This window comes from Thrips palmi, unplaced genomic scaffold (assembly GCF_012932325.1).
Source record: "Thrips palmi isolate BJ-2018 unplaced genomic scaffold, TpBJ-2018v1 HiC_scaffold_18, whole genome shotgun sequence".
NCBI classification, from domain to species: domain Eukaryota; kingdom Metazoa; phylum Arthropoda; class Insecta; order Thysanoptera; family Thripidae; genus Thrips; species Thrips palmi.
In genome coordinates, this window is record NW_023144627.1 from 17,501,008 (window position 1) to 17,521,625 (window position 20,618).

The 20,618-nt window shown below is 59.2% G+C and overlaps 1 protein-coding gene across 1 annotated transcript in view; it reads left to right on the forward strand.

The window, feature by feature from the left end:
- The first annotated feature begins 4,793 nt into the window (after window positions 1-4,793).
- The window catches only part of LOC117644750 (histone-lysine N-methyltransferase 2D-like), a 47,244-nt gene continuing 31,419 nt past the window's right edge, over window positions 4,794-20,618 (forward strand). The window contains exons 1-2 of the mRNA XM_034384364.1: window positions 4,794-4,835; window positions 13,237-13,305. Of these exons, the coding sequence (XP_034240255.1) occupies window positions 13,281-13,305 (25 nt within the window). The 5' untranslated portion in view covers window positions 4,794-4,835; window positions 13,237-13,280. The remainder of the gene's footprint in view (window positions 4,836-13,236; window positions 13,306-20,618) is intronic.

The window sequence follows — 20,618 nt, forward strand, 5'->3', positions numbered from 1 at the left end:
CGGCAGGGACTTCCCCCGGTTCGCACAGAGCGGCGCAGAGCGGCGCAGAGCGGCGCAGAGCCTGAGCCTGGCAAAGACCCACCCCGGCCTAAGGCCCGGGTGCCGTACTGGACACGTCGAGCACGTTTATTATAAAACGTTGGCCAATGATTTCGGTGGGGAAACCCGCCTGGGGATGACGTCATCGGGCTGGCCTTCGTCGTGCACTTGGTGACGTGACGGCCACGCGGCCACGCGTCACGAGCTGGCCAACAAGGCCGAGCGAGACCTTGGACGCCGCGCTGGCAGGCAACCCACCGACCACCTGCACTGGGCGGCGCGCCCCCCACCCTAGGCAACCCTTCGAGCAGTCCGCGCGCCGCGACGCTAGGCCGCCCAACCAGCACCACTGCTTCGCGTGCAGTCCGGCGCAGGCGGCCAAAACTCTGGACGCGTTTTGAGCTGTAGAGTCGCTAAGTGGGACTCGAACCAAACGTGTGACCCCACCAAAGGATTGCTCTCCGAACGAGGAATCCATTGGTGGGGTCACACGTTCGGTTCCAGCCCTGTTTAGCCACTCTGGAGGTCAAAACGCGTCTAGAGTTTTGGCCGCCACTGTGCGGCGAGCCGTGCGCGCTAGGCCACCCAACCTACGCGTCGTGCAGCTGCAGCACGTGCGCCCGGCTCGCCCGGTGGGTGGGCAACCCATCCTGCAGCTACGGTGCTCCGAACGCCGGTGCTGGGACCACGTGCCGTGCCACTGCCCTCACTGCACTTGCAGATGCGCCGGCGCCGCGGTCGGCCGCACGGCGCGAGCAGAGCACAGCCCGGCGTATGCGCGCGTAAGCGTGATGCTGTACTTGGCGCCTGGCGAGCGCGGCGTGCGCTGGTGACGTGCACGCGTGCGTGCGCGACGCGTGCGGGGCGCGTGCCGCCCATTGTTCACACACATGCCGCGGCGCCGCGCCTCTCCGCAGACTGATTCCGAGAGTCTCGCTCTGTCTCCCTCGCACCCATTCGGCACGCCCCGTGAGTGCGAGAGAGACAGAGCGCCTCTCGGAATGAGTCTGCTGCCTCGGCGGCGCGCCGCTTTGCCGCTTTGCGCATCGAAGCCGCCACGCCACCTCCGCGCACCTTCGTGACTCCCTAACGCCGAAGGAGCGCAGGGCTTTCCAAAAAGCTCCGGTTACACTTCGGGCCGCTTTCATGCAGGACCCTCCTAAACTCGGTTGCGGATCCAGGAGTGTAAAGGGGGGGGGGGCACGAGGGGGCGTCGCCCCTCTCTGATGAAACCTGTGCTCTGATTATTGTGCTGGGGGCAGGCAAAGGTAGCACTTTGCCCCTGTAGGAAGGCAACTTTTGCCCCCCCCCCTGCACCTGGCTCTGGATACTCTGGATCCGCCCCGCCTTTCTTACACATTGTCGCTGGACGGCGAAGCCCGAGAGTCGGACTCCGGATTCCGGGTTCGAATCCCGACCACGCCTTTCCCATAAAATTAAAAGTGCAGTGGGGCGACGCACTCGGCTGGACGCGGCGAAATGACACAGCAAGTGTGCAACAAACGGAATGTCCGCGGCGCCCTCGCGGCCCGGCCTGCCCGGTCCGTAGACTCATTCCGAGAGTCCTTTCTCGTCGCTCTGTCTCTCTCGCACCCATACGGAACGCCCCATGAGTGCGAGAGAGACAGGGCGACGAAAGCGACTCACGGAATCCGTCTGCTGCCCCTGCCCGCCGTGTCCCTGGATGGCTGCCCGGATAACACGTCCTGCTTTGGGTGTGGTCGAGCCTCTGGTCGAGCCGAGCGGCAGAGTGACTGGGTGTCAGTCTCTAACTTTTCCTCATCTCGCGACCACATCTGACCGCTCGCCTGCTTTGCACCTGCATTCATGCGCTCGCCGAAGTTGAAAGATATACTCGAAGAAAGAGGCAGAGAGAGAGAGACAGAGAGGGGGGGGGGGAAACCACTGTAAAAATTAAGATTCAGGACATTTTTTCCGGCTTATTTACAATAATGAACTTTCTCTCTCTTTGGTAAATATCAAAATGCCCAACGAGAAAAAAAGCGCCGAAAATTCAACAATTAAAAACCATAAAATTAAGATCGTTTTTTTTTTCAGTTTTTCAAATAGTTTGTTTCTTGGCTCGGCAGTGCTGCGGCGCGCTGCGGCGTCGTCTGGAGTTGCCTGGTCGCCCCAGAGAGACCATGGAGTGGCATGGAGTGGCATGGAGAGACGACGGCCCATCCCGGGAGGCGGCTCCATTAACGCACACTGCTGCACTTACTGGACAGACTGTACGTACACTACGTACACGATAGTTACCATGGTTACGCGCACTAAGTTATTACATAGCCCAAATAACGAAAGTCATTCCGAAGCCGGCGGAGCGGTGAAGCGGCGAAGCGGCCAAGCCCCGTGCAGCACACTGATTCCGAGCGTCGTTTTCGTCGCTCTGTCTCTCTCGCACTCGTGGGACGACCCACGAGTGCGAGAGAGACAGAGCGACGGGGACGGATCTCGGAATGAGTGTGCAGCGCAATTAGCTCCCTTGCACGCAGCGTGACGCCGTGAGGCCAGCACACGCACGCACACGTGGCGTCGCTCCGCACAGTGGGCCAGAAGCCCGGTGGAGGCGGCCAAAACCCCGGACGGGTTTTGAGCTCCAGCGTAGCTCGACAGGACTCTAACCGAACGTGTGACCCCACCAATGGATTTTTCGTTCGGAGAGCAATCCATTGGTGGGGTCACACGTTCAGTTCGAGTCCCATTCGGCGACTGTGGGGCTCAAAACGCGTCCGGGATTTTGTCCGCCTCCACCGGTCTTCTGGCCCGCTGTGCCTGCCTACAGTGTGGTTGGCCGGTTACATGCACCCACCCGCTACAGCGTACTAGACGTATTGGTCCAGGCCGCAGGCCAGCGCGCGACTTTTACGACCGTGGCTAATCATTCGATGAGATTAGCCGGGCGGGGATTAAGGCTGCTGCTTTGCCACCACACTGCCACCCGCCTGCACCGATAAATCAGCCGGCGTAAAGTTGATCAGGACCGACACGCCGCCGCACTGCAAGGCACCGCACTGCAAGGCACTGCACTGCACGTACGGCCCGGCGGTCAGCAGACCGATTCCGAGAGTCGTTTTCGTCGCTCTGTCCCCCTCGCGCCTGTAGGGGACGCTCCATGAGCGCGAGAGAGGCAGAGCGACGAAAACGACTCGCGGAATGAGTGTAGTACAGGGCCCCGCCCTGCATGTCCACGCCAGACGCAGGCCCGGCGTAGCGCCCCTGCGCCGCCCCTGGCATTGCGTCCACGCCTTGCAGACCGCGGTCTCTCTCCAACCCACAGGCCCACAGGCGACGCCCCGCGAGTGCGACAGAGACAGGGTGACGAAGACAACGACGGCTCCGTCTGGTGTTCCAGCAATTAATCGGCCCGACAGCGAGAACAGCGTTTTATATCGGCGTGCGCATCGGCCGAGTGCAACACGAGGGGCGTTGCTGTTCGCGAGGAAAGCGGGGCGCCAAAAGTTAAGGCCGTGTGTGTGTGTGTGTGTGTGTGTGTGTTGTGTGTGTGTGTATCTGTGTGTGCGTCCGCGTGTGTATGTGTGGGGTTCGGGGGCGTGCGACAGGTCGAAGCAGTGCCGACCAGGGTCACTCGCCGAGGGGGTGTCTGAGGTTGCGCTGGAATTGTGCTTCAATGACAACGATCGAGACGAGTGGTCGCCGCCGGACACCGCAACTATGAGGGGCGGGGCGGGGCGGGGCGGGGCGGACAGGTGACGCCGTTGCGCGCCGCGCGCTGAGCCGCGGCCCGGTACCCAAGTCGCGACCAGCTGGTGTGAGGCCAAGCGCGTGGAGGGGGTTGGCCAGTTTCCTCCAATCGGTCACCGCCATCTCACTCGCACACTCTCGATCGGGTTGGCGGCGAGGGAATAGGGACGAAGGATGAAGAGAAAAAGCAGACAAGGATAGAGAGACTGTGCGCTGCGCCGCCAATCCTTTCTCCGGCGGTTGGTATGCCGTGCCCGCAGAGCGCGCGGAGCCCGGCCGTCTTCCGCGTGGGGTCCGTGTGTCGGGGCGTTGGGGGCGGGGGCGCGGGGGCGGGTGGCCCGGGGGCGGCGGCCGGCCGGGGGCAGGGCGCAGCCCAGGGCGGCGGGGCGAGGGGCACGGGGAAGGGAAGAGGGTGCCGTCTGCGCGAGTGCGCGGCCAGCCAGCACTGCCAGCAGCCGGTGATGTTGGAGGGGCCCTAGCACTTGCCCGTCGTCCCGCTGCCGTGCCGCCCCCCTCCGCGAGGCACCTCTTCCCTAACCTCACCGGTCCGCGCGCCGCCGCGCCCGCCCCCGCTGCCCCCGCGCCCCTCCCCGCCCCTGCCGGCAGCTCGCGGCCGCCTCTGCCCGCCCCGCCGCGGCCAGTCGGCCAGTCCAGTCTGTGTTTGCTGCCGTGGGGCCGAGGTATCCCGCCGTGCCGCGCGCTCCGAGCCTCCGCAGCACCTCGCCGCCTCGCCGCGTCGTCGCGTAGGTGCGGCCCCGCGCCGCCCCGCCGCGGATTCGAACCGCGATCCGAATCTCGGCTGGAGGCCTCGCCGACAGGCCGTGCTGCGCTTCCCGGCGCTTCCGGTGTGTCCGGCCGGCGGATGTCCCGCGCCGCCTAACCTCAAAAGTGCCCGCCAGTGTCCACCAGTGTCATCGGCCCTCTGGATTACCCTCATCGCTCTGCTGTGCCTCCTGTGCGAGTGTGTGCGTGTGTGCGTGTGTCCGTGTGAGGGGCGCGCGCCCGGCCCAGGCCGGCCCAGGGCGGCCCGGGGATGCTGCGTCGCGGCGGGACGATGCCGGCGAGCTCGGCGCCCTCAACAACAACAGGTGAGTCCGGGCCGGGACTGCCGCCGCGCCGCCGCCGGGCCGGCCGCGCAGACACGCCGACGGCCGGCCGGCCGGACGGACAGACGGACAGACAGACGCACGGACAAAGCGACACGCAACTTTCTGTTTCATTTCATTCCGTTGCATAGCGGAGACCTAACCCAACTGGTTTTCTCTGGTGCGCTAATCCTGGTGTGCACCGGGGCATCGCAGCATCGCGGCATCGCAGGACGACGCACAGTGGGCCAGAAGACCGGCGCAGGCGGCCTAAACTCTACACGCGTTTCGAGCTCCAGAGTCGCTAAGCAGGACTCGGACCGAACGTGACCCCACCAATGGACTCCTCGTTCGGAGAGCAATCCATTGGTGGGGTCATACGTTCGCTTCGAGTCCTGTTCAGCGACTCTAGAGCTCAAAACGCGTTCAGAGTTTTGCGCCGGTCTTCTGGCCCACTGTGCGGCGGACTTGGCGACGCGCGGCTGATGGCACTGACGGCGCGGCACTGTTGGGATGGGCGGCTGTGACTCACAGCCGGTCACCCACGTCGCGTCCGTCGCGTCGCGCTTTTCGCGGGGCTCCTTTGCCACGCCACGCCTTGCCACGCCGCGCTATCGCCTGCCGATCGCGTCGCGCGTATTGTTTGGCATTGAGTGTCGCGAAGACGCGGCGGCGAGTGCGCTTCAAACCATCCGGTGAGGTAACGGTGGAGTGGGCCACACGGCCGAACGGCCGAACGACCGAACCGAACGGCGGGGCTGAGCGCCGGCGGCCGTTTCCTCGTGTTTCCAGCGTTGCTGCCCCGCGATCAGCGCTGCTGGGAAAGCAGGCAAAAAGTAGACACACTGCAGACTGACTCCGAGAGTAGCTTGCGTCGCTCTGTCCCTCTCCTACACTATCGCCGGCACGAATCGTCTAAAAATGACGGGCCGGTCGACCGCACAGTCGCACACCGCCGGGCTGCGCGTTCAAGGAATAGAACGCCCCGATGCGGAGCGATGCGAACCCGGATAAGAATGGCACATGCACGTGCTGCTGCCGAAGAACCCAAGGCAAATTGGACGGGCCGTCGCGCTGTCTCTCTCGCACCTGCACGGGACGCCCCATGAGTGTGAGAGAGACAGTCCCTCTGCTGCCGCCAGCTTGCCGCCGTTCGATGCCCGTCTCGGTACGGGGAACCGACCGGGTGCGGTCGCCCCGTCGCGATCCGGGCGCGGCCGGCCGCGGCTAGAGACCCCGCGGGCCCGCCAACAGCTGATGCTTCAGCCCGCCCCGCCCCGCCCCGCCCCGTTAAACTCGGAGACACTGGACCGGTGAAGGTGGAGGGAGGGGGACCAAGGTCGCTGGGTGCCGCGGCGCGGGGCGTGGGCGCGGGGCGGGGCGGGGCGGGGCGGCCCCACAGGAAAGGGAAAGGATGCGCTTGATGAAGCGGCGGGGGTTTCGCGCCCAAACGGCGCGGTAAAAACATCCGGCAGCGTAACTTAACCCTGAAAATGGAATTTTTCAGATTCCCTTTCTTCCGCGACTTGAGCCAGCGGCGGAACCAGAGCCGCGGTCAGGGGGAGGGACAAAGTGGCACTTTTTGCCTACTTACGGGGGCAATGTGGCGTTTTGTCCACCTTTAAGGCGGCTATCCACGCCCCCCCCTTCTCCCGGATCCGCGCGTCACCGGCGCTCTCGAGACGCCGGCCTTTGAACGCGGTCCAATGTTGAACCTCGGCCGGGCGTTGACCTTGGCGCGACCTCGACCGACGCGCGACAGTGTAACGAAGTCGCCCTCCATTGTGGAGTGTCGCCGTGTGGCGCGTCGCCCGTCCGCGCACACTTTCTTTCTGGGGACCTGTCCTGCCAGTGCCGGTGTCCTGGTGTCCTGTCTGTGTCCTGTCTGTGTCCTGTCTGTGTCCTGTCTGTGTTCTGCCCGTGTTCTGCCGGTGTTCTGCCCGTGGTGGTGTCCTGATGGTAATCGACGGTGTGGTGCCCTGATGGTCATCTGACGGTGTCCTGTGGGTGTCCTGCCGCTGTCCTGGCGTCGGCCGAACTAGAAAAGAAGAGTGTGGCGACCGGCTGGACACTCTGCATCGCAATGAGGTTGTGACAGGAAGAGGACAGAGTGACAGAGCCAGAGGCAGGCAAAGGTCGTAAGTCCTGGCCAAGCTGCCAGCTCTGGCTGGGCCGCCCCGACTGCCTGCCTGGCTACCTGCCTGCCTGCTGCCTGCCTGCCTGCCGCCTGCCTGCCTGCCTGCCTGCCTGCCTGGCTGCCTGCTGCCTGCCTGCCTGCCTGCCTGCCTGGCTGCCTGCCTGCCTGCCTGCCTGCCTGCCTGCCTGCCCGCTGGCTGCCTGGTGCCTGCCTGCCTGCTGCTGCCTGGCCTGCCTGCTCCTGCCTGCCTGCCTGGCTGCCTGCCTGCCTGGCTGCCTGCCTGCCTGCCTGCCTGCCTGCCTGCCTGCCTGCCTGGCCGCCAGCCGTCCTGACCTGCGCACCCCGCGGGCTCCAGCAGCGCCGCGCCGGCCGCGCTGTCAAATAAACAGGTCCTGATTCCGAAAGATGGTCTCGTCGCTCTGTCTCTCTCGCAGCTCAGTGAGAGCGACAGAGACAGCGATGAATCGATCCTCCGAAATCGGGCGGCGGTTTGCAAAGCACCAGCGCGTGGACGATAGCGGTTCGAACCGCACACTTCTGGGCCGCCACCCTGTTGCCCGTCTCGGGTTCGGATCTCGTCTTAAATTCATTCCCATTCGTTGGTTGTGGGATTCAGGCGGAAGTTTTGTGGTTCAACTCCCGGACGTGGCAACCATTTTCTGTCGATTTCCACGAACGTGTATGGCAGAAATAAAGATGGGCCTTCCTTTCTACCCCAATGGCCGTGATAGTGCCGTTGCCTTCATCGCTGCGTCTTCCTCGCCGCTGCATGACCCGGGTTCGAATACTCGCACAGCCTTGGCTCACATTATTTCCCCCGGCCGTCTTCCTGACCCCAAAAAACAGCCGTCCGCGGCGTCCAAGCGCGCGGGCGAGATGTCCAGCCACGTCCAGCGGGCAGGGCCGGCAGGGCCGGCAGGGCAGGGCGGACGAAATTGGACGAAACAATTCCGCCAGGCGTCGCTTTGCCAGTGCTTTGCCTGCTGGTCGGCATGACGTCGTGGGCCGGCAGCCCTGCTCATTGTGATTTGTGATGTCCGTCCTACTGTCTGTCTGTCTGTCTGTCTGTCTGTCTGTCTGTCTGTCTGTCTGTCCATCCATCCGTCCGTTTAGCCGGCGCGTGCCCCGGCGTCTTGCCTGTCACACACGTCACTGAGGCCACGCCGCTCAGTTCGATTATGGCAGCCCACGGCCCACAGTGGGCCAGAAGACCGGCACTGGCGGCCAAAACTCTAGCCGCGTTTTGCGAGCTCCAGAGTCGCCAAACGGGACTCGAGCGTGTGACCCCACCAATGGATTCCTCGTTCGGAGAGCAAGCCATTTATGGGGTCACTCGTTTGGTTCGAGTCCCATTTAGAGCTCAAAACGCGTCCGGGACTTTGACCGCCTCCCAGCCTTCTGGTAAACCCACTGTGCCTTTGACCCATGGCAAGCACCAGACACGACAACGTAAACCCTCAGACAGGGAGTCTTGTCCAGTCTCGACTGGACGATGCAGCCAAGGACCAAAGCCGAGGCTCATTCCGGACAGCGCTTTCGTCGCTCTGTCTCGCTCGCACTCACGGAGCGTCCCGTAGGGAATCCAAAGGTGCGAGAGAGACAGCATGCACCCGCGGGGTCAGCACGCGGACACGTGCGCGCTGGACGATCGGCAGGGTATGGATGGACGTGCGTGGATGTGCAGGCGATACTCTGATGATGGTGCTGGGCCACTCCGCCTCATCCCCCCCCCCCGCGCTGTCGCAATGCGTTTCATAACGAGCGGAGCCTCTGCCTAGCAGTGCCCTGGCAGTGCCGCGGCGTACGTACTCGCGGCGTCTGCGAGCAGCCCCATGACAGCCGGGGTGGGAAGCGTCCTTGAAAAAGAAGGCGCGCAGAAAGAGAAGGATCGGTTTCGCGCCCTATAAGGCGGTCTCGTGACAAGCGAAAAAATACAAAAACATTTGAGGCAGCCAACGAAATACAGTGGGCCAGAAGACCGGCGTAAGCGGCTAAAACTCCAGAGTCGCCAACTGGGACTCGTACCGAAACGTGTGACCCCACCAATGGATTCCTCGTTCGGAGAGGAATCCATTGGTGGGGTCACACGTTCGGTTCGAGCCCTGTTTAGCGATTCGGGAGCTCCAAACGCGTCCGGGGTTCTGACCGCCTCCGCCGATCTTCTGCGGTAAATCCGCTGTGCGGCCGGCGGGAGGGTCGCGGGTCGCAGGGGGACGCCGCCAGAGGACGCCGTCAGAGGACCGCGCCGGCGGCCAGTGACGACACTGTAATTGCCAGGCGGTCCAAATCCAGATAATTAACGTGCTCTGCTTGATGGCGAGGCGGGGCTGGCGGAGCACTGTAAGGCAGCGCCACTGTAAGGCGGCAGCCATCTCCGTTATTGCCTTTTCGGTCCTGCGGTTGTCCCACGACACCGCGAGCCAGGACTCGAGTCCCCAGGACCCGGGCCCAGGACTCGAGCCCCCAGGACGACCCACATGTCCTAAATCAGCAGCGCGGCGGTGGTCTGGCGGCTTGGCCTACCTAGCCTGCCCCGGACGCCAAATTCTGGGGAACCCCCACCGCGGGGCGAGCTCGCTCGAGATGTAGGTCGCGCCACACACTGTAGGGGTAATTTTTGTATGCCGGCGCTGCTGAGGTATCTGTGCACACCGAGGACATTACGACAATGCACCCGAGCTCTGTCCCTCTCGCACCCTTTTGGAGAGCCCCATGACCGCGACGGAGACAATGCGGCGAAACTCGGCACCTCGCTCGGCAGTTCGGAAATCCAGACCGACGGCGCCTCTTTCAGTTCCTTTCTGCGCCTTTCGGTTCTCGCAATGCACCGACCGGTGTGCGGTGTGATATGCCGCCTGCTTGCTGCAACAGACTGAGAGACGTTTTCGTCGCTCTGTCTCTCTCGCACCCTCACAGGGGCGCCCCACGAGTGCGAGAGAGACAGAGCGACGACTCTCGGAATCAGTCTGCTTGATGCACGTCGTCCGCTTTGTGCGCGTAAATGGCGGTGTGTGCAATGGTTCCGGCAAGCAGCTGTCTTATTTATTAACTCTCGCCTTTCATTACAGTGGCACAGCCACCGCGCGCATGACGCAATGTCATCTGGGAAAGTTTCCAGTGCAGGGACTGCGAAGGGAAATTAGAAGTGCGTCGTGGCGAAATCAAATTCGACGGTTCTTGAGCAGTGTGGTGACTCGCAGAAAAAGGGCGGTCGCGAGTTTGGCTTGGCTTGGCTTGGAGCTCAAAACGCGTCTAGAGTTTTGGCCGCCTCCACCGGTCTTCTGGCCCCCTGTGCTCCGTCGCACTCATGGTGCGTCCCGCACAGGTGCGAGAGAGACAGAGCGACTCTCGGAATGAGTCTGCGGGCCGACTGGCCGAGCCCCGCGGCTACACCCAAAGGGTACCCTGCCGTTGCGACAACCGTTTAGCCGTCCACAGTAGCACCAGGCACCGCGAAGCCGCGAAGCAGTGACCCCAGAGCGCCAGAAAAAAGGCAGAAAAAGCGCGGCAATGCAACCCAAGTCCAGCACAGAACCGGTTTCTCTGTAATTATTGGTCCGCTGGCCATCACTGTTTGATAAGCCGCCGTGCTCGCGTGAGCGCCACTCTTATCTAACAGTGCAGGGCCGGGCAGGGCTCCTCAGCCGAGCAGAAAAGAAGCGGTTTTATCACCGATGCACCACTGCATAAGCTGCCTACGGGATTGGGGTGCATATTAACTAGGCACTGCACGCTAAATGGACTTTTTGTACGTAACCAAGAAATACCAAGAAATACCAAGAAATACCAAGAAATACCATCCAGCTAGCTTGCCAAACTTTGGCAAGCTTATGAAGATTTCCGACCAAAGCTTGCCAATTTTTGGCATTCAAAACGGCTTGCCAAATTTGCGGCAAGCAACCTTGCCACCGGCTTTGCAGTGAGCTCAAGCCGTTGAGGGCACCGAGAGTGAGGTCTTTGGAAACCAGGGCTGAAAGAGGCCGAACCGTTTAACTTTGGTGGAAATAATAATCATAAAGAACAGTCGTCGTAAAAACGACTTTCCTTTCCATTGATGCGTTTGACCTTGGCGCAAGAACCTGGACCGAAGCCTATTGGCTAGGTCACGTTGGCACCACTTCACCGAGCTCGACACTCAATAAGCATTGCGTTACCCACTTGACCCACAGATTGACATACCAATAATGGACACGTCGCGACCCGGCCTCCCCGGCATTCCTGCCAACTCACTCACTCAATGTTTTTGTACAAATTTTGCACGAGACGTAGCGGTGTTCTGTGGGGATCAACTTTCCGACACGAATTCGCACGTGGTTTTTAGCGAAAACGTGCAGCTACTTTGCGCAGTTATTCGTAAGAAAATCGTACGTAAGGTTTCATTTGCACAAGAAACTGTGGCGTCTCGTACAAAATTTAGTGCGTGAAAAGACGTTGGGTAAAAATTGGTTGAATTGTGTCATTATTGTGTGGCCGTTGTGGGGGGGGATAGCGCTTAGCCGGCCGTCAGGCAGTCCACCAGCCAGGCGCACAGTGGGCCAGAAGACCGGCGGAGGCGGCCAAAACTCTAGACGCGTTTTGAGCTCCAGAGTCGCTAAACAGGACTCGAACCGAACGTGTGACCCCACCAATGGATTACTCTTCGAACGACGAATCCATTGGTGGGGTCACACGTTCGGTTCGACTCCTGTTTAGCGACTCTGGAGCTCAAAACGCGTCTAGTGTTTGGGCTGCCTCCACCGGCCTTCTGGCCCACTGTGCAGCGCCAGGCAGGCTCGACTTTCTAGCGTGAAAAACACGCTCGCCGTGCAAATTCCCATTTTCACCGTGCGGTGTCTGCCAGCTCGGTTGGCAGCCCAACACGGGCAGCCCACGGCGGCCAGCGACATGCCGCCAAGCCTATGGCCAGGCCTGTGGCCAGGCCTATGCACAGTGGGCCAGAAGACCGATGGAGGCGGTCGAGATCCCGGACGAGTTTTGAGCTCCAGAGTCGCTAAATGGGACTCGAACCGAACGTCTGACCCTATCAATGGATTGCTCTCCGAACGAAGAAATCCATTGGTGGGGTCACACGTTCGGCTCGAGTCCCATTTATCGACTCTGGAGCCAAAGCGCGTCCGGAGTTTTAGCCACTTGCGCCATTCTTCTAGCCCACTGGCTAGGGCTATGGCCAAGCCTATGGCCAAGTCAGACGCATAGCTTGGAATCCGACATCCGCTGGGGGCGGCCAGCAACGAACAAGCCGTTTCCGGCAAGGTGCACTGTAGGCCTCTGTGTGTGTGTGTGTGTACCCCCGTGTGCTATTCGGAACCCATTAGCCAGTAGTGCCGCGTGCGTGTGTCTGTTTGCACGCGCCCGTGTGAGTGCGCTGATGTGTGTGTGTGTGTGTGTGTGACTGGGGACTGAATGTTGGTGTATGTTGTGTATGTGTGAAAGTGTTGTTGTCCTTGCTTGTGTGCCCTAGAGTGTTGGGCTAGGTAGAGCCTGTGCGTGTGCGCAGGTAGAACACAAGCTTCGATACCATCCGAAATTTGACTGAAATCCATCGAAATTCAACTGAACTTTATTAAAATTCGGTTGCAACTCATCGAAATTCGACTGAAGTTCATGGGATTTGTACACCGAAATTGATTTTCCCCTTGATCCTACTCGGCCCCAAGCACTGCTTCCTCTCGATGCTTTGCGACGGCGTTCCCGACAGCGACCGCTAGAGCGCGCTGGAGGGGGACAGCGAGTGACGCGGAGCAAATATAAGATGTGCCGTTCGAAAGGCACGCCTCTTCGCCTACTCGACTCGCATCAATAAGCCGATTCTGCATACGGTTCTGGACGTGATATCTCACGCGGCGGCCGCTGGGGGGCGACACTGGGCCAACAGGGTATGAGAAATGTGGCGGTCGAAGTCGCGCTTCTTCGCCCACTGCGCGCGCACACACAACGCACCGTTCTGCACGCGATGCCTCACGCTTTCGAGAGGCTTTTTTGTCGCTCCGTCTCCGCAGTGTCCGCAGACAACGCCGCGAAATTTCGATTTTTGAATTTGGCGCCTTTTTCCTGGGCCGCCATTGGCCCGTCGGCCGATCGACCGCGAGGAAATTCTAATCCGGACGCGGGCAGGCTGGGCTGGGCAGGCTGGGCACGCCGGTTGCGCGGACTAGACTAGATAGATGCACGAAGTGGTGAATAATGCAGGACTGCGTCGTTACGTGGTTTGAAGACGAAGCCCAGCCGATCGTGCAATAACCTTACCTAACCTTGTTTTGCCCGCAGATTGGAAGTGACCCGGCCGACACAGGACCCGACCCAATGACACCATGCGCTGGGCTGCAGTCCTCTCAGGTAAGTAATTTTTTTAAAAAAGTTGTTTTCAAAAAGTAGTTTGGTGGAAAAAAAAAAAGATTGACACGGTTAAAAAAATTGAAAATTCAGACCAGTTTCGTCTGACTTGGTGGCCTGAAGCAAAACTTCATAAAATGAAACGAATTATGCACAACTTTTCGTACAAATCTGTGCGCGATTCAGCGCCAAAAAGGAAAAAGTACCTGCAGTTTTTCGTACGAAAAGTTCACGCATTCACAAAGAAGGCCACGTTTCGTTCAAAATTGAACACAACAAGTGTGGACCTGGTGTCTGAAAAGCGTGACTTGCTGTCGGAAATTTCAGTTCAGACCGGCAATTTGAAAAGTTCTGAGTGTTCCGAAACCCCCTGTGAGTTGGCAACCTGTCTCGCTGCTTGCGGCACGAAGCCAGGCGGCATGCATGTTACGTCTGTCACGTAATTGTTTTTCGACCGCACCGTTGCCGGCAGTGTAGAGGGCGCCACTGGAGAACGTCCTTGGCCAAGGGTGCTTGCATCGCCGCGGCCGGGCAGCCTGGCGCGGCCTGGCGCTGGCCACTGGTCGGTGTACGTTCCGAGCGGGGGGCGGCGGGGGCGGCGGGGGCGGCGGGGGCAGGCCGCTGCCCGGCAGGTGGGGGCTCACCTGTGTGTACACGGCGCCGTGTCGACTTAGCACCTCTGCGAACCGCGGCAGAGAAATTTACTTTGCGGTTTAACACGAGCTGCTATACTTCTGAACGGTTCCGTGTGTGTTCACCGGCGTCTGTCGGCACTACCCGCCCCGCCACTGCCGCTTCTACACTCTATTAATGGATTTGTACAGGTTTGTTCACGGTCTGCTCACAAAATTTCGAGCATGTGAAATGCCTCGAACCAATTTGCACGCGGAATCGCAGAAAATCCGTGCTGCATTCTGTTCAAATGTTAACAAAAAAATCATGTGCATAGAAACTTAGCGAGAGCCTTACTGCTGTTGGTGCTTCCTCTTTTGTTCTTTTTCGAAAAACTCGCTTGTCAGCGCGGAGTGATTATCATTTCACTTTTTATCCGGTGAGGAAAAGGAAAACGCGTGGCGTGGCCGAAGCAGAGCGGAGTCTGTGAGCGGCAACGCATCGGCAACGCAGCGCCTTCACTTCCGTCCCTCATCAGCCGACTATTCATTCATTCATTCATTTCGAATCATTAATGACTCCATCATTTCTGCTGAATGCCTTTTGATTGATCCCAGAGGCACCGCGCGCGTGTCCCCCGGGACGCACGGAAAAAAGGAAAGGTCTATAATGCCCCACCAACAATTTTTATAAAAATACCCGGAACACTTTCGCTATAATTTTTAAAATTTTCTACCTTTTTTTAAGATTTGCCACAGGACAATTTTATGTGGAATTTCTTATGCGATACTGCGTAGTCGTAACATGGTTACGGAGTCGTTGCGGCAATGACTATATGCCTGCAATAATAAGTATTGCAATTATTTTATGTCGAATCGAGGGGATCACGGATCAGTCACACACACACACACACACACACACACACACACACACACACACACACACGAAACGCGCGGCGAGAATGAATTATTAAGACGCCAAGAAGTATCAGTTCCCATTCCTTGCCAGTCATTTCACATCAACGTCTCCGGCTTCCTTTATTCCCAATCTCTCTCTCTCTCTCTCTCTCTCTCTCTCTCTCTCTCTCTCTCTCCCCTTGCAGTGCGTGGCCAGACCGATTGCTTCCATTGAGCGTAATCAACTTTCTTCCCCGCTCTGCTCTGCACTGCTCTGCACGACGGCGGCGGCGACGTGGTGGCGCGACCGCTGCTGGCGTCGAAAGAGAGAGAGAGAGAGAGAGAGAGAGAGAGAGAGAGAGAGAGAGAGAGAGAGAGAGAGAGAGAGAAGGTGTCTTCCCATTGAAAGGTATGCAAATATTGCCTCACTTTGGCCCTTTGAGTGTAGGTTTGGTTAGGTTAGCTGGCAACTTTTGCTACTTCTCCCCCCTCCCTAACCAAAATCTGGATCCGCCCCCGACTGTCTTTGTCTCGCACTTGTCGAGCGGATTGGCACTGGAAGTTGGGCCGTAAAGCGCGTCGCCTTTCGCCACGGTGGCTCTGTCTCTCTCGCACTCATGGGGCGTCCCGTGCAGGTGCGAGAGACAGAGCGACGAAAACGACTCAGTGCCTTGGCCGGGCCGGTGGGCGGGGTTTCATTTCGAGCAGGTTTTTCGTTAAAAAGGCTAAAGGCTGCCGCCCATGCCACGCCGGTCTTCTGGCCCACTGTGCGCCATGGGCCATGCCGACGCGTCGCCGTGCGGTTTCGCGCGCAAGGCCGTCCTGAGGCCGGCCGGCGGCCCGCCCTGCGCCGCCCCGCCGGTCCGGAGGAAGCCCGGAAAAAGCTCAGAGGAAGCTCAGAGAAAGTCCATGGAGTCCAGAGAAAATCAAACCCAGATGAAGACCGTTGTAAGCCCTGGAAAGCCCAGTGGAAGCGCAGAAGAAGCCTATTAAGTCGATCCTGATTACAAACTAATCTTGGTCCTACGGCTGCGCAACCTGTCACCGTCTGAAAGTCAGTGTGTTGGTCACGTTGTGGCTTTGCAGAAGCTGCATCCTGGAACCGAGGATGGTGCCGTTCGGTTGCACGGCCCTCCAGACACATCAGCGACAAAAACAGGCACAATATCTTCTGCTCCTCATTATTCTCGCCGACAGGAAAACGCTTATTTCTGGTAGGCTGTCGATGTTTTCGCGCGTAATTATTGTTTTTACCGGCCGGCCGGTCGGGGACGGTCAGAGGATGGTCCGAGACGGTCGCAGGAGACGCTCGCTGCGTCGTTGCGCCGCGGCGCGTGAGTCTGGAACGCATCCTGGCGGCCGAGCCGAGCCGAGCCCTGCGAGCTGATTCGCCGAGCACTGCTAAAAAATAATATGCTTCGTAACGCCTTGATACAACATTCCGTAACCAGAGGGAGACAAATTGGCCCGTTCCCAAATTCTGTCACGTCAAGAGCTTGCGATCACGAATCAGTGCTCAAAATTCTAAAACTGGACAAAAAGACACTAGATTCTTTTTTTAAACGACACTTGCGCGATTTGCATGAGAATTCTGTAACGGGAACAGTTTACCCTAACGCGTCATCATTTGTTCAGTGCGAATCAGATTCGGTAACATTGGAATGGGAATACTGCGAACCGGTTATTAATTTGAAAGCAAATTGTTTAGTGCACTGCTTCTGTCTCTCTTTTCCCTACGGCTGACCGTCAGTTTCGGAGGACAGAGCGTTCGGTACCTCGTCCGCGAATGCCGCACTGCGTGGCGCTGCGTGGCACTGCCTGGGTGCACAGCGGGCCGGCTCTGGGGGGGAAACCGGCACTCGATCTTTCTACGGGGCCGTCCTGCGCGATCAGTGCAAGAGGAGGCGGGGCGGCGTGACGTAACGTCATCAGTGTCCCGCAATCTGCGAATCTGCGATTCGGTGAATGCGGTGGGAATGGGTGACGCGACGGGCGCGGCGTTATTTAAACAAGAAAGCCGCAAGAGTGTCAAGGAGCCGCGCTGCCGTGCTGCTGTCCGCGCGAGCATTACCGTCATTGTTGTTGTTGTTGTTGTTGTTGTTACTTTTGGCGCGTCAATTGCTGGGCCGGGGCGGCGCCGGGGCGTGGCCGTGGGTGCGACAGAGACAGAGGCCGGCCCGCCGAACCCGCGACTCCGCCAGGCTTCGCAAGGTCTCCGGGGACACTGATTAAGGTCGCGCAGGTCCCGGTGCTGCTGGAGGTGCACGCCGCACAGTGGGCCAGACGACCGCCCCATGGGAACATGAGCGTGGATGCGACGTTGAGGGGATGTTGACTGCCCACGTCGAATCGACGTGTATCGTCGAGTCGACATCGAGCCTTAAGTGACGCGCGAGGCGGCGTGGATGGGACGTGGATTAGTTCACCGATCAATATTTTTGTAAAATGTTCACCTTCTTCAAAACAAAACTTTTTTTTTTTTGCATTTGTTGTTTAGACTGTGTTACTTATTTGCTACCTTCGCACTCGACGAATCGTTGACAGGACGTTCTTTGTTCCCCGGGATTCGAACCCAGGACCAGTGCCTTACGGCACCGCAACGCTACCAACTGCGCCACGAAGCCAGCTGAGGGACGATGCGAAGGCGGGCGATGTGCCTCGCGCTTCTCGCGCACCTTGGTAGACCCGGGCTTTCTACAACGTTCTAGCGGATTTTCTCCTCAAGCTGGGGAACAGTCTTGACTTGGAAGCGGTGCACGGCATTTTAACAGTTGTTTCCTATCCAATTAGTGTTTGCGGCTGAACATACGCAACGATTATACAATCCACAAACGATCGACGTGGATTAAACGTCGATCCGCAGCAACTCTTTCTTCGACTCAAAATCGACGTGGAAGCGATGTCGAATTTTAGCAACGTTTATATCGCTGTAAAATCGACGTGGAATCGGTGTCGATCTACAGCGTCTCTCGTTCGCTGCAATATCGACGTGGAATCGACGTTGAATTCTTGCAGTAATTATTTCGCTGCGAAATCGACGAACGCTCTACGTCGATTTTGGGTGGAAAAAATCCATCCACCTAATCCACCTATTGCACGTGGATGCAACGTGGATATCACGTGGGTGTTCCCATGGGGCGGTGGAGGCGGCCAAAATCCGGGACGCGTTTGGAGCTCCAGAGTCGCTAAATGGGACTCGAACCGAACGTGTGAACCAATGGATCCCTCATTCGGAGAGCAAACCATTGGTGTCATTCAAAAGCCGTATGCAGTTTTTCAAAAACCGTATGCGGTTTTTCAAAAGCCGTATGCGGTTTTTCAAAAGCCGTATGCGGTTTTTCAATAGCCGTATGCGGTTTTTCAAAAGCCGTATGCGGTTTTTCAAAAGCCGTATGCTGTTTTTCAATAGCCGTATGCGGTTTTTCAATAGCCGTATGCGGTTTTTCAATAGCCGTATGCGGTTTTTCAAAAGCCGTATGCGGTTTTTCAAAAGCCGTATACGGTTTTTCAAAAGCCGTATGCGGTTTTTCAATAGCCGTATGCGGTTTTTCAAAAGCCGTAGGCGGTTTTTCAAAAGCAGTATGCGGTTTTTCAATAGCCGTATGCGGTTTTTCAAAAGCCGTATGCGGTTTTTCAAAAGCCGTATGCGGTTTTTCAATAGCCGTATGCGGTTTTTCAAAAGCCGTATGCGGTTTTTCAAAAACCGTATGCGGTTTTTCAATAGCCGTATGCGGTTTTTCAAAAGCCGTATGCGGTTTTTCAAAAGCCGTATGCGGTTTTTCAAAAGCCGTATGCGGTTTTTAAAAGCCGTATGCGGTTTTTCAATAGCCGTATGCGGTTTTTCAAAAGCCGTATGCGGTTTTTCAAAAGCCGTATGCGGTTTTTCAAAAGCCGTATGCGGTTTTTCAATAGCCGTATGCGGTTTTTCAAAAGCCGTATGCGGTTTTTCAAAAACCGTATGCGGTTTTTCAATAGCCGTATGCGGTTTTTCAAAAGCCGTAGGCGGTTTTTCAAAAGCCGTATGCGGTTTTTTAAAAGCCGTATGCGGTTTTTCAAAAGCCGTATGCTGTTTTTCAAAAGCCGTACGCGGTCTTTCAAAAGCCGTACGCGGTCTTTCAAAAACCGTATGCGGTTTTTCAAAAGCCGTACGCGGTTTTTCAAAAGCCGTATGCGGTTTTTCAAAAGCCGTACGCGGTCTTTCAAAAGCCGAATGCGGAGGGTCGTGCGTTCGGTTCGAGTCCCATTTAGCGACTGTGGAGCTCCAAACGCGTGCCGGATTTTGGCCGCCTCCACGCTCGTTACAAACAGCTGATCCGCGCCCTTGTTGTCGTCCCTCGCTTCCCCGCCGTCGCCCTGTCCCTCGCGCACCCGCACGCAGTTCGCAGCGGCCCCGTGAGTGCGAGAGAGACAGGGCGGCAGGCGGCGAGGGCGCAGGGCTCGCAGGGAGCACGCGGCGTGCTTTTGACGCCGGCGTCCACCCGCCGCCAAGGCATGGCCAGGCCGAGGGCCGGGCATGGCCAAGGAGTGCGAGTTGCGTCACGGACTGCCGGTAACACTGGCGCCATTGCATTGCTTGGCTTACTGATTTATTTTCGAGGCGCCGAGCAGCGGGAGGATGAGGAGAGGGGGGGGGAGGCTGCTTACCTGGCGGCGAGCACCTGATGCACCTCATGCATTCCCGGATGATCTACGATCAAAAGCCCTTTAGCGACGAGGAAGAAGAACGAGGTCGACAAGCTGGCGGGGGCGGGGCGGGGTGGGGCGGGGCGGGGCGGAGCGGAGCGCCAGAAGAAACCACAAAAAATCCGAACAAGGTTTAAACGAGCGGCCGTCGTCGGCGCGGCGGCTGCAGGGCCGGCCGCACACCGTAAGCACAGGGGGCAGCGTAGGCACCCCGCCGCACTCGTCTGCGTTACGGGCCGGCCTACCCGACGCAGTGCAGGCGTTCGCCGCCAGCTTCCGGGAAATCCCTTTTCCTTTCCCCCTTTTTTTTGGCAGTCCGTGCGGCGCCTACCACCCGGATAGCCGCGTACCTCCCCCCTCCCCCTTTCGATCCTCGCGCCTCGGGCGGGCCGGGCGGGCCGCGGGCCACATGGAGAGGAAGAGTATTTTAGCGGAACTGCGCAATCCGCGGCTTGCCTGCCTGCCTGCTTCTAGCCGCGGCCAGCAGGCGTGGAGCGGGCCGGGCCGGGCGGGCTGGGTGTGGCCCGCCACGCCGCGCCGCGCCGCGCCGTGCCGTGCCACGCCGTGCCGCTCGAGAGGCCTATCCCGGTGCGCCGAGTCTCGCGAATCGCGCGGCCGGGGCGTTACCGCCGTCACGCACATCGCCCGCCGTTGTTAAAAGGAGTGCATCTCGTTTGGTTTTATCGGGCGCGAGTTTCGTTGTGAGTACTCGGCGTGCGTGACACGCGCGTTTTGAAGGCGGCGATTTGAATCTGGCCTCGGCGGGCGTCGCGGACCCCTGCGACCCCGGCGTCGACGGCCCCCGAGCCCCACGACCTCGGTGTCGACGGCCCACCGAGCCCCACGACCTCGGCGTCGACGGCCCACCGAGCCCCACGACCTCGGCGTCGATGGCCATCAGGGCCTCGGCGCGGCCGGACCTCCGGGCGCCCTCCAGCGTCCCCCACTGCACGTCGATTCATCTCGAGAAGAAACAGAAAATGAGCCGCCCCGTCAACCGGCCGTCGAAGCCCTCGTCGGCGCGCGGCGGGGCCCCAATTTGGGCGCCTTGTTTTTGAATCATCGGCCGCGGCCCGCCTGGCCGGCGCGGACGGCGCGGACGGCGCGCACGACTGACCCCGTTTC